Genomic DNA, 13,567 nt, shown 5'->3' on the forward strand with positions numbered 1-13,567 from the left:
GTGGGCATTGCACCCTCTGGTGAGGGTGGAGTGGGCATTGCACCCTCTGTCAAAGATGGAGTGGCCGTTCCCCACCCGCTGCTCACCCGGCCATGACGACCCCATCGCAGGAGTGGACGTCGCACAGGACCCTGCCGGGCTCGTAGCGCAGCTGGCTCACGGCACCCACGCGGTTCTGCCAGAGAGGACACAGGGGTTGGTGATGCCATTCCTACATCCACCATAATTTACTGCTGGGAAACTCCCAGCCTTGCTACTGCTGCTGAGAGAAACCACATCGATCCCAAAAACCCTCCAGGAGGTTTAGCTGGCCAAAAGGAGCTGTAAGACACACCACCAGCTCTCCTCTCCCACTTGCTTGAACCAGCCTCCCACTCTTCCACAGCACCTGGATCCCTTTAAGGAAATTCTCTCTCACCTTCCAGTTGTTTTTCAGCATGTGCTCTCTGGCTCTGCAGTTTTTGAGGGCGAGCTTCCAGCAGGAATGATCAGAGATGCTCATATCCAACAGGTATCCTTCCTCTTGGCAAAGCCGGTACCACAACACTTCATCTTCTGCAAGGATTTTCCATGTCCTGCTGACCTAGAAAGCAATGTTTGTATATGGATCTCTCATAAATTTCTAAGGAAAAATTTGATTTAATATGAAGTATTAAATACCATCTGAAATATAAACATAAAAATCAATACAGGCCTGCACTGAGATGTAAATCTTATCTAAACAAATATATTTGTTCATTCTTTATATACCTGAGTGTATAAACACCCCAAACCTTTAACAAAAGGCTTGTCTTCTGTGGGCTCTTTGGGAAAAAGCTGAGTTTATACCCCACTAAAACTCCACATAACATGGACACCTGTTTAGTGGCCACACCATCAACCTGAAATATCAGTGTACCTCAAAATTTTGAAGAGAAAAACAGCAAGAAAACAATTAAGACAGAATTGCAAGCTTAGAGCAAAAATATGAATTTATTTTCATATTTGTAGCTAAGAAGCCCTCTCAGATCACAGCACCACATCTCTGAAGTCCCACTGTCAGTGCCTGATTAGGGGTATGACATTAGTGATTTATAACCTATTGTATTACAGTATGCATAAATAGGAATGAATTATTAAGTTTTTCAAGCAGCCTCAAGTTGCTACCCATTCCAGAGAGAACAGCTTCATCACAATCAATTGTGGGCTTAGAATTAAAGATTCAAGAGGTAAGAGCCAACTTAAGTAGCTTTTTTTTTTAACTCTGTAATTCTTAATTTAAAAAAGCAGACGTAACCAATGAAAGCCGCTACTGGTGAAAGCAGCAATCAATTGTGCTCTGTTTCTAAAAAGATTAAAAGAACCTTCTGAGACTGACATCATTTTTAGTAAGTCACAATTAAGCATCTAATGTTCATTTGAGTCCCAAGATTACGCCCAGAATCCGAGCCTCCCATGGACACAAACTCTCCCAGGACCATCTCTTCATATTTATTTGTTCCATAGTCTCACACACAAAAAATGTTTAATTGATTTGATGAAAAAAGGGGTGATCTGAGTACCTGCAAGTGTTTTTTAGGATTTGAGACCCACAGAGAAGAGCAGTGGTCATATAGGAATATCCAAGAAAAATGGCTATGCAAGAAAATACTCTTAGTTAATCACCCAGAGACCTCAATGGGAACTGGCAGGGTGAGACAATCCCCTTCCATCCTCTGACAAAGGAAACAGCCTGGACAGGGCAATAATAAGCCCCTGAAATCCAAAAGCAGTGCTGAGTGCGCCTATCCCTTGAGGGACACACTCAGCAACTTCAAAAACACCAAAAAAAACCCAATCCCAAATTCAAACCATTAGGAATTTGCTCTCAATTTGATTTTAAAGTAGGATAAATATATATCTTAGTGCTCCAAGATTAAAAAAAAAATCCCAAACCCAGCTTTCTGCTGACACACCAAAAGAACAGCTGTGGTGCAGGAGTGGAGCTCCCCAGGCAGAACCTCTGCCCCCTCCCCAAACAGCAGCACATTTTCCTGACAGGACCAGGCTGAGCACACGCACAGGGAAGCACAGCCAAACCAGGCCAGCTTTTGCCTTGCTTTCCAAAATAAAAATCGAAAATAAACACACACCTTTTGAGTCTGCCAAAACAGACAATATTGCACAGATCTTTCAAGTTTCAAGGTCTTAAAAGCATTTTACAAAGACAGTAAAACAAAAGAAAAGGCAGGGGAGCTACATAAAATTTCAACTGCCTTTTCAACTTTCAGGGGGAATAAAGATCCTATCCTATTCTGATTTTTTTTCAATCAAATTACAGCGAACCCTGCTGCTTTACAAGCCTGAATTTCCAAAGGGTCCCTAACCCAGCCTTTTCTTACAGCCCCAAACTCGCATGCCAATCCCTTGTAAAACCCCACTGAGCGAGGCTCAGCTGCACGAAATCACTAATAAAGAGTCTCAAGCATTTCACTTTACAGCACCACTGTGAGCTGCAGCATTAAAACCAGCCCTTGGCTTCAAGTCAGCTTTATTAGATCTGCTTGACTTGGAGTTTCAGGTGAGGCCCCAAAAGCCAGGGCGTTATGGCTTTATTTACATGCACCCAAATGCTGGGTGTTGGAGARGAGCTGAGATGTGCAAAGCTCTTGTTAAAACCCTTTCCAAATYTCAGCTACACAGAAACTCCAGCACGGATCGATGGCAACATCTTACAGACTTGTTTATAGATTTGGAACTCTRAATTTAATTTTGTCTTCAGTGTTCCTATTATCTTTTTACAACTGTTTTCAGCAAAGAAAGTTTGGGTTCCCCTGAGCTCCACACAGGGACAGTTTTATGTTTTATAATTCAGCAAGTAATAATGTTCTGAAGGACTTCAAAGGCTTTTGCTGACATAGGCTTTGCTATTTGGTTTTGCCCCTGGGGGATTTTTTTCCCCCCTAAAAAAAACCCACCTCTTCCATCAAATCCAAAATTTCTCCTAATCCCATCTAAATCAACTGGCTCAAATCCTAATGAAGGTTTATTCATCCCTCTGCATCTGATAATGGTTTTTATTTCACTASGTTTATTTTCTTCCCCAGACACACAAAGGCAGAGTCAAGGCTCATTTGCTGGGACCAGGGGCCTCAATTAGAACTAGCTGGACTTTGAGCTCAGTACAACAACCAGTGCCAAGGAGCGTTTAATCCAAAGCCATTCTGATGGAAGCTGCTCACCTTTCCTATTCACGGCCCTAAGCACAAAATGGTTTGGACTGCAAGAGACCTTAAAGCTCACCCCATTCCACCCCTTGCCATGGCAAGGACACCTTCCACTGTCCCAGGCTGCTCCAAGCCCTGTCCAACCTGGCTTTGGACACTGCCAGGGATCCAGGGGCAGCCACAGCTTCTCTGGGAATTCCACCCCAGTCCCTCCATACCCTCCCAGGGAACAATTCCTTCCCAATATCCCATCCATCCCTGCCCTCTGGCACTGGGAAGCCATTCCCTGTGTCCTGTCCCTCCATCCCTTGTCCCCAGTCCCTCTCCAGCTCTCCTAGGGTCCCTTTAGGCCCCAAAAGGGGCTCTGAGCTCTCCCTGGAKCCTTCTCCTCTCCAGGTGAGCACCCCCAGCTCTCCCAGCCTGGCTCCAGAGCAGAGGGGCTCCAGCCCTGGAGCAGCTCCGTGGCCTCCTCTGGACTCCTCCAGCAGCTCCAGGTCTTTCCTGAGCTGAGCTCCAGGGCTGGGGCAGCTCTGCAGGTGGGTCTCACCTGAGCAGGGCAGAGGGGCAGAATCTCCCCTTTCCTGCTGCCATGCTGGGGGCTCAGCCCAGGGCAGGGATATCCTTACCCATTCATTTCTCTGCTTTCTCTCTAAACCATGAGGATGGATAACCGCTTTTACACATAAGCAACCTTGATGCAAAACCAGGCTCAAAAAAAAACCATTCTGTTTTCTTTTTGTAAATGTATAAACATTAAAGCCTCAACAGTYTGACAATTCCAGGAGCCCTGGAGGCAAGCAGCTGAAATTCTTGATTTATGCACAACAATTCATTCCGAAATTCCTAGAAACACTCTCCCTTGCCCTAGATACATACACARTTCCTGTGTTGGTAAACACTTCTAAAGATTCTCCAAGATGAAAACCAAACAGGTCAAGGGAATTTCCCACTGATCTGCTCAGAAACAAAGCTGCCACCACCCGTAGCTGCTGAATTCAGAGACATCCCCTTATCCCAAAGCTGACAGTGTAAAGGCCAGGTCCCCAGGCCATGGGGAAAATTAATGAATTTACATTATCAGCCTCAAATAACACAAGGACTTTTCAAGTTGTCACACTTGTGGCGTCCCATGGGATTGTTTTTCCTTTCCCTCTGCATTACGACCAAACCTGCTCATACTCACAGGAGAGTCACTCACGGCACGGATATTTCTGTCAGTGGTCARAACACAATTAAAAGGTGCTCACAGGGGGAAATTCTGCATTACTCTGGCCTGTTCTGCTGAGCCATTAAGGCCTGGATATTTTTCTCCTTGAATTTCAAACATGGGATATCAACAGGGAGCGGTCTGGGGGATGCCACTGAATGTCACCCTCCTGCTGCAATCCCAGCAGAGCTCAAGCACCGAGGACACTGTTATTGACAGGCTTTTGTATTTCCAGTGCCACACGGCCAGGTTGTGTTTTATAGTACTAATTCCAAAAATCAAAGAAAAGCTGTGGGGGAGCGAGGGAGAGGGAAATATCAAGGTGAAATGAAAGTTCTCCAGACAGTCTGTGGTGTGATTAAATCTCAGAGAGGCTCTGCAGTCAGGCTACTTTCCTGTTAGCTGGTTACCAATTTGGCATAAATTACTAAGCAAACAGGTTTTCTCCAAAGGCACTCACATGGATCATGATGCCAATTCCACCAACTGGCCCAATTTCACTGAAATCCCAAGGCACCTTAATAAAAAAACCCCTTTCTAGGATAACACTGTAAAGCAGCAGGGTTTTCCATGGAACAGAAGAGGGCTTTCCCCCCCTTCAAAAACAAAAGCACCAAGAGAAAAATGAAAATGCCATTTATTTTTATGGCTCTGCTTTTTATTTGAACACTTAAAAAGAAGCCAGCTCTGCAGTGGATATTCATCTGATTGGGAAAGCCCTGTAAAACGCCAGGCACTTGCTCAGCTACCTGTCAGCTGCCACAAAGGGACAATGACTGGGGCTGAGGAGGAGAATGAGAAGTGTGGAAAATRGTCTCAGTGTTAAAACTTATGAGAACAGGTTCAAGCTAAAATGGAAAGAGAGAGAAATCCAGTGAAGCCCAAGAACAGGGAAAAAGAGCAGCCCTTCACCAGCCAATCTTTTTACAATGCCATGGGGTAAAGTGATAGTGCCTAGAGGAGGGGGAACACCAGAAAGAATAAGCTTAAACTAATCCACTTGAAAAATGCAATCCTGTGCCATGWCATGGGCTGTGGCCTTTACTGATGGCGTATCTCTAGCTCAAGGGACAGAAACTCGAGCATATCTGAAAGCTTCAGTGTCCTGGACAGCATCAGAAAATAATCCTAGGGAGTTCTCCCCTCTGCAACAGCAGCCTTGCATGAGGAATTAATTTTCTTTTAACAGTCCCTGCTCCTAAAAGGCATTAGCAAGTCAAAGATTTAGGCAATAACCACTTGTAGCTATTTAACACTACAATATGCTCATACTGAACATTAAAAGCCCAATTTCCCTTCAAAGCCCGGTCATTTGCAGAATATTTGTGCTCAGTTTACCATCCTCGACAGACTCTGTCTGTCACTTCTCAGTTTTCACACGCTAACATTTTTCTCTTCCACTCAAACCAYGCTCTGGACTGTTTGTAACACAAAGAATGGTTGGATTTTTGTGAAGTTGCAAGATGTGCTTTGTGCAGAAGAGTGAAGGAACACCAGCCTGGAACCCTAAATAGTGGCCATGGGAGAAGCTGGAATTAAATCTACAATATTCTGCTTGATTTCACAGGGTAATCAGCACTTGCCAATTAAGTTTGCTTTGAAGACTCATTCAGAGAGGAGGTTCATCATTCAGTGTGTGAAGAAAGGAAGTAAAGAGGCCCAAGTGTGGGCTAAAGAATTCTAAACAGAGTGAGGTGTGAGTGTTTCAATTACAACTACACATAAATCATGGACCATGTATGAGTACAGACTGCTGAGAGCWTTATCTGAAAGTATGAGAAAAGAAAAATATAAACCCCTTGCAGAGCTGGGCAAGGGAGGAAATCAGAGTTACTTAAGAATTTAGCCTCACGTGAAAATACTACAGGCAAAACCGTACTAGTCCAACGTCTGTGGGTCAAATCCCACACTGAAAAAAGTGGGAGGAGCAGCTCTTGCCATGCCCTTAGCACTGCCAAGTGCTGAGYTCTAAATACTGCAGTAAGACACACACTTGAATCAAAATATCTTTGCCCTATTTACTTTAAATTTTAAGGCTTTGCTCCTGCCCAAGCCACAGATGTTTTATTTAACTCTGCTMAAGTGCAGCTGTAAATCCAGCTCATGTACCATTACTTTTTCAATATTGAGCTTTGGAACTGTTTCCTGTAAGTGAAAGCACAACCAGCTGGGTTTCTCGGGCTACCGGCCCCCTTCCCTACATCGAGGTGCCTGTTTTTTCACTGCTTCTGCCAATTTTAAGTGGTATCAGAGCAGCAAACTGCCAGCAGCACTCACCTGAGCRCACCTTCCCAGCTCAGCCTTGCCCAGGTACTGGAATATCTTCAGTGCCAGCTCATATGGCAGCTGGACATCAAAGAAAGGAACCTCATTGATTTCATTCTGAAAAGGAAAAAGGAGAAAATAATTTGTGAGGYTTCTTTAACATGGTTTGATGGCAGAAGTTACCATGGTGTGGAGAAAGGATGGAGTGTCCTCAGGGCAATCACAGCTCCATGAAAACATCAGGATTTATTCTGCCTCKCCTCCCTTTCATGGCCCCTCAAAGGGCAGAGAAAGGCAAGACACAAGTTCTGGTACAATAGTTTGGCTAAAGTGCCAAAAAGACCCAATAAAGAAGCACTTTAAAGATATATACCCATTATTAATTTCACTCACAAGATTTCAAACGTGTGTAATGGAAAAATTAATGAATATTTTAAACAAAACTGAATGGAGATGATGTTAGGTTCTTTCATTAGTAACATATAAATGTCTTTTTAATATGCAATGTTCCTCCTTCATCTCATCAAACATCTAAAAACAAAAATTTAAACCCATTTAATTTAAATCCATCAATTTAAGCTAACAGTTAAATGCAACACATATTTTTCCTAGATGTGTTTTGCTGCTTGGTTTAACCACATAATTATTACATCTTCTTTCTGCATTTATCACAACAAGATTTGTCTTCTCTCTTAGTTTGCCTGGATATTCAATTTTTTTAAATTATGTAATAGAGAAAGAGCAGAATCCGCTTATTCTGACCATTTCTATGTCACCAGTTTTGCTCTCTGGTGTTTTCTCTGGCTCCTGTCCCTGCCAAGGTGCTCCTGATCATTGCCTATCAAYCCTCATGCACAAAATCAGCTGCTCAGTTAAAACCTCTCCCCATTGTTTACCTTCAGAACCTGAGGCAGATCCCAAAGCAGGATCATCTCCTGCCTCTTGGCACTTCCCTAATCCTAGTAGCTTTGTTTCTTTGTCCGGTCTCTTCYACAACTACTCCTTGTCATTCAAATCTGGGCCCTTTGCAGTACCAAAGTAGAACAGAAAGGATATTCTGGGTTTATAGAAAGCAGAGTTACTCATGGAAATCACAATACAGTGTGGTGATGTGGAGGTTTTTAATGTCAAAGATATTCTACACTAGGTAAGTGTTTAGACAACACAAGTATGGGCAATGTTCCCATTAGGTCTTTTTAGCAACAAAACACCAGTTTATCCACACTGRAACCTCACACTTGTTCTAAAGTTACTAAAACCAAGACCTGCAGCCAACCTTGCTGCACCCCTCCCTTCTTATCCACAATTTCCCTGCACAAACAGCTCCCTTTCCCTCCCCTCTCTGCGAGAGCCACTGGCTCCACTCCCCGCTGCGGATCTGCAGGAAGATTGTTTTGCTTTYGTGTGATTTAAATCCCATCCTTTTCCAAAGGGGACACCGAAGAAAAACACACAGGGAACATCTCCATGGCCACATGCAGGCAGGCTCCAAGCTGGCCAGATGTGATCCCACTCGGCTCCAGGAGCCACGGAACCGTTCTGGAGCCGCAGGCTGCCCAAACAAATAAGAGGAGCCATTGGGCAAGGATTATTAGCTCCAGGCTCAYGAGCTCAGGCACAGCAGCACCATGGATGTGTTCCTTCCAAATTGGACTTGACTCRTGTCCAAGCAGCAGATCCTGGGCTGTCTGGATGCACACAGAGGTCTCACTGGAAGGGGTGAGGGCCTGCAGACACAGCAGGGCTGACACAACACACAACACCAACGGTGCTCRCAAGGAAAAGTGGGGAAAAGAGCAAAAAACAGCTATGCAGGCTTTTTATCAACTGATCTGCAAGAGGATTTATACCCTGCTTCAAATAAACCCAGAACTGCCTTTTTTTTTTTCTACTTGGGTGCTGCAAAGGWTCAAGGTTTAAATGAGGAGTAGTTGTAGAAGAGATCTACAAAGAAACAAAGGAATGGGGGTTAGGAAGGTGCCAAGAGGCAGGGGATGATCCCAGTCTGGGACCTGCCTGAGGTTCTGAGGGCAAACAACAGAGAYAACAACAGAGCACAAACTCACACTGATTCCATCCTGATGCAATCCTAACATTAGAGGCAGATCCAGGTCTTCCCATACCCCCAAAATCCCAGCAGCTTGTCCTCGGCACAAGGAAGCGGGGATGTTAAGTCAGCACCAGCCTGCCTAAAAGTCTACTGGAATGAGTCCAAAACTCAAATAYAGCCAGCCCCTCTGAGACAGATTCGGGCTCCTGTGTGCTAATGGAGCACTAATTCTGTAAATGGATTAATTTGTGCCTTGCAGACAGAAATTTAATCTGTTCCTTTTAATTTTTTTAAGCAAAGAGTAATTAGTCATAGTGAGGTTAGTGAGAAACAAGAAAATGGGTTTCCCCCCTAGTTTTCCTATGCTGTAAATAAAATCTCTATGGCATTTAGAGGATTTACCAAAGTAACTTTTATCTGGTTCAGAACTGTATTTAAGACTATTTCCAAATTAAGTCCTTTATTTAAAGAATTAAAGCTTGTTTCCATACTATGCTGCTGTGCCACAAGGCAGGATACCCTTAATTACTGCACCCGCATCAAACTGCCTGAGTAAACAACACAAAACTTCTTCAAGAAGAAAAAAAAAAATACTACTTCATAGAGTCATTGAATATCTCGAGTTGCAAGGGACCCTCGAAGATCATCGAGCCCAGCCTCCTGGCCCTGCACAGGACATCCCAACACCTGTGTCATTCTACAGAACAAGCAGATTTTGAAGGGTTAAAACTTTGTAACAGGATATACATTCAGAAGGTGAAGTTATAAACGAGTACAAAGGAACTTAAACTCAGCGTGCCCTTCGCTCGTCGCCTCCCAGCGATTCCCTCAGCCGAGCCCTCTCCGTGCTCCGGTAGCCGGCCCCACCGCCAGCCCGTGCCCGCCCTCCCCGCCTGGGGCCCGGCCTGTCCCAGCCCCAGGGCCGCCCCCGGCCCCGCGCAGCCCTACCAGGTCTCGGATCAGCTGCCCCAGCAGATCGTCCCCATCGCCGGCTGCGTCCCCCGCGGGCTCCCCGGCGGGGTGAGGGCGAGCCGGGCTGCGGCGGGGCGGGGTGCCGCCGGCCAGCAGCCCGCGGGCCAGCGCCAGGTACCCGGGCTCGGCCGGGGACTCCCGCGGCGGCTCTCCCGAACTCTCCGGGGACTCCTCCGGTGGCTCCTCAGAGGGCTCCTCCCGCCGCTGCCGCTTCGCGCCCCCGGCCCGCGCAGCCCTACCAGGTCTCGGATCAGCTGCCCCAGCAGATCGTCCCCATCGCCGGCTGCGTCCCCCGCGGGCTCCCCGGGGGTGAGGGCGAGCCGGGCTGCGGCGGGGCGGGGTGCCGCCGGCCAGCAGCCCGCGGGCCAGCGCCAGGTACCCGGGCTCGGCCGGGGACTCCCNGGCGGCGCGGCCGGCCCGGCGCGGCACGGAAACCGCGCCCCGCGCCCGCGCGTTCCGCCGCCACAAGGTTCCGCCGCCGCYGCCGGGGTCGCTGCCCGGTGATGGGGCGGGAGCGGGGGTTGCGGACGTCATTTTGAGGTCCCCACACAAAGACCGCGATGGGGGCTTGAGGGCCCGGCTTGGCTCTGGAGAGTCGCGAGCGGCCGAGGGAGGCCACGGCAAYGGCAGGGTCGGTCTGGGCTCTGGGCCCCGCTGGGAGCCCTCAGCCCCCTCAGTGTGGCGATGGCAGCGTCCTGCTGAGCACCCAGAGCCACGCCGGGAGCCCTCAGACATGGCCAGAGAGATGGCAGGGTCCCGCTGGGTACCCAGAGCCACGCTGGGAGCCCTCAGACATGGCCAGAGAGATGGCAGCGTCCTGCTGAGCACCTAGAGCCACGCCGGGAGCCCTCACACATGGCCAGAGAGATGGCAGGGTCTCGCTGGGCACCCAGAGCCTCGCCTGGAGCCCTCACCCATGGCCGGCCCTGCCAGGAGCCCTCAGCCCCTCACAGCCGTGTTCGGCCCCACTGAAGTCCCTCAGCCCCTCACAGCCATGTTCAGCCCCACTGAAGTCCCTCAGCCCCTCACAGCCATGTTCAGCCCCACTGAAGTCCCTCAGCCCCTCACAGCCGTGTTCGGCCCTGCTGAGGGCCCTCAGCCCCTCACAGCCGTGTTCAGCCCCACTGAAGTCCCTCAGCCCCCTCACAGCCGTGTTCAGCCCCACTGAGGGCCCTCAGCCCCTCACAGCCATGTTCCACCCCACTGAGAGCCCTCAGCCCCCTCACAGCCATGTTCCACCCCACTGAGGTCCCTCAGCCCCTCACAGCCGTGTTCAGCCCCACTGAAGTCCCTCAGCCCCTCACAGCCATGTTCGGCCCCACTGAAGTCCCTCAGCCCCTCACAGCCATGTTCCACCCCACTGAGGTCCCTCAGCCCCTCACAGCCATGTTCCACCCCACTGAGGTCCCTCAGCCCCTCACAGCCGTGTTCAGCCCCACTGAAGTCCCTCAGCCCCTCACAGCCGTGTTCAGCCCCACTGAGGGCCCTCAGCCCCTCACAGCCATGTTCCACCTCACTGAAGTCCCTCAGCCCCTCACAGCCGTGTTCGGCCCTGCTGAGGGCCCTCAGCCCCTCACAGCCATGGCCAGTGCTTCAGGGAGAACCTGCTCCCCTGCATGGGTTGTTGCCCATGGAAAGACCCCCTCTGAGTGACCGAGTTACTCTGCTTGGACCATTTTTTCCTCTTTCCCAAGTCTGAAGCAGAGCATGTGCGCAGGGGTGGCCCCACGGCTGCAGTGCCCATCACACCTGCTGTGAAGGTGTTTTGCTGCCTGAATCACACCCGCCTCCTCCTGCAGCCACCACAGCCTGAGAGCTGCCACATTGATGGCATTTTGGGGAGGACATGAAGTTGGCTCGGCTCCTCTCCTGTATTAACACACCTTGGTGCTCAAAGGCTGTGGTTCAAATGATACTGAACCATGGCTGTGGAGCTTCTGCCACCTCAGCCAGTCCAGCTGCCCAGGGGAGTGGAGGGGCCACGAGTGTTCAAGTCTTCAGCACAACTTCTGTGGACCCCTCAAGGAAATAAAACGGGTAAGTGATGTGTTTGTGTAAGTCAAACACCTGGTCCTTCTAGAACAGACTGTAAAACACAGCCCTTGCCCTCAGCAGCCGTTTGTGCAGGTGTATCCTCACCCTGCTGCCCACTTGTACCTTCCTCTGTGGCCACTTGCTGTTTTTTTCTCTTCTTCAGTTTGTTGGTACCTGTGCTATGTATAAAACCCAGTTTAATGAGCCTGAACCCAAACTCCCACAAAGAGCCCAAACTACTTCATTTAGGGGAAAAACTCCCAGATGTAGAAATCCTGCAAAAGACAGGTGGGTGTGCTGGGACCCAAAAGCCCCTGTGCCCTGGGCTGATCCTCCAGCATGGCAGCAGGGGAGGGGGGGTTCTGGGGGTTCTGCCACTCTGCCCTGCTCAGGTGAGACCCCACCTGCAGAGCTGCCCCAGCCCTGGAGCTCAGCACAGGAGGGACCTGGAGCTGCTGGGGGAGTCCAGAGGAGGCCACGGAGCTGCTCCAGGGCTGGAGCCCCTCTGCTCTGGAGCCAGGCTGGGAGAGCTGGGGGTGCTTCCCTGGAGAGGAGAAGGCTCCAGGGAGAGCGCAGAGCCCCTTTTGGGGCCTAAAGGAGCTCCAGGAGAGCTGGAGAGGGACTGGGGACAAGGGATGGAGGGACAGGACACAGGGAATGGCTTCCCAGTGCCAGAGGGCAGGGATGGATGGGATATTGGGAAGGAATTGTTCCCTGGGAGGGTGGGCAGGCCCTGGCACAGGGTGCCCAGAGAAGCTGTGGCTGCCCCTGGATCCCTGGCAGTGTCCAAGGCCAGGCTGGACAYTGGGGCTTGGAGCAGCCTGGGACAGTGGAAGGTGTCCCTGCCTATGGCAGGGGGTGGCACTGGATGGTCTTTAAGGTCCTTTCCAGCCAAAGCAGTCTGTGACTCTATGACTTGTTTTCCCTACAAAACAATGACTTTGAGGGACTCAGAGAAAGGTCTCCCCTGGGGTGCACACACGGGTGAGCCTTGCCAGTGGTGGGATTACAGAACAGGAGCTGCCCCTGCAGAAGGATGTGGGGCTGCTTCAGGGAGGGTGGGGGGCTGGGAAGACAGAGAAGAGTCTCCTTAGACCCCTTTACAATACCAGGATCATTTGCCAGGAGGGTACTAGCAGCTTCTCTGGAAAGCAGAGGGTAAAACAGGTCTGTTTGGGGTGATTCCTGCCCCAGGGAACCCCCCGGTGCCATCCCAGGGCTGGTGTGTGGTGGRGAGCCCTGCCCGKGGGTGCCAGCCCTGCCCGGRGGTGCCAGYCCTGCTCCTGTGCCCAGGCAGCTGGGGAGGCTCTGCGTGCCCYGGGTCGGTAGCGGGGGCTGTGCGCTCCTGCCTCGGCCACCCGAAATGTGATCCGAATCCGTAATGCTGTGGGTGATGAAATCGGCTCCAGCTCTGTGTAATCCCCTCACTGCCCCCCTGCATCTCCTYGCTGTCCCCTCCTCCAGCCCACAGGCATCTGCAGCCTCCCGCTGTCCCTGTATCCYGTGCAGTCCYCGCTATTYYCACACTGTCCCTCKGTCCCCATGCTGGCCYCTGTYCCATASTRTCCCTTCATCCCCACACTGGTTCCRCACTGTCCCTCCATCCTCATGCTGTCCCCTCTATCCTCATGCTGTCCTTCTATCCCCACTCTATCCCCCACTGTTCCACGTCCCCCAGACTATTACCCCTATGCCCAAACTGTCCCTCCGTCCCCACACTGTCCCCTCCACCCCCATGCTATTCCTCCATCCCCATGCTGTCCCACTGAGCTCCCACACCACCCTGGATACCAGAATATCCCATCACACAATCACTGTTCCTTCCTACACTTCCCACTCCGACCATGTTCCCGT

General features: G+C 50.1%; 1 protein-coding gene across 1 annotated transcript in view; it reads right to left on the minus strand.

Moving 5' to 3' along the window:
* Window positions 1-10,213, minus strand: part of FBXW8 (F-box and WD repeat domain containing 8) — a 51,140-nt gene extending 40,927 nt beyond the window's left edge. The window contains exons 1-4 of the mRNA XM_057377445.1: window positions 9,656-10,213; window positions 6,670-6,774; window positions 419-583; window positions 87-175 (exon numbers count right to left, since the gene is read on the minus strand). Coding sequence (XP_057233428.1) covers window positions 87-175; window positions 419-583; window positions 6,670-6,774; window positions 9,656-10,213 — 917 coding nt within the window. The remainder of the gene's footprint in view (window positions 1-86; window positions 176-418; window positions 584-6,669; window positions 6,775-9,655) is intronic.
* Window positions 10,214-13,567: the final 3,354 nt, after the last annotated feature.

Source organism: Malurus melanocephalus, unplaced genomic scaffold, assembly GCF_030028575.1.
Source record: "Malurus melanocephalus ecotype Western Australia unplaced genomic scaffold, MMel_1.1 scaffold_316, whole genome shotgun sequence".
In the NCBI taxonomy this organism is placed as follows: Eukaryota; Metazoa; Chordata; class Aves; order Passeriformes; family Maluridae; genus Malurus; species Malurus melanocephalus.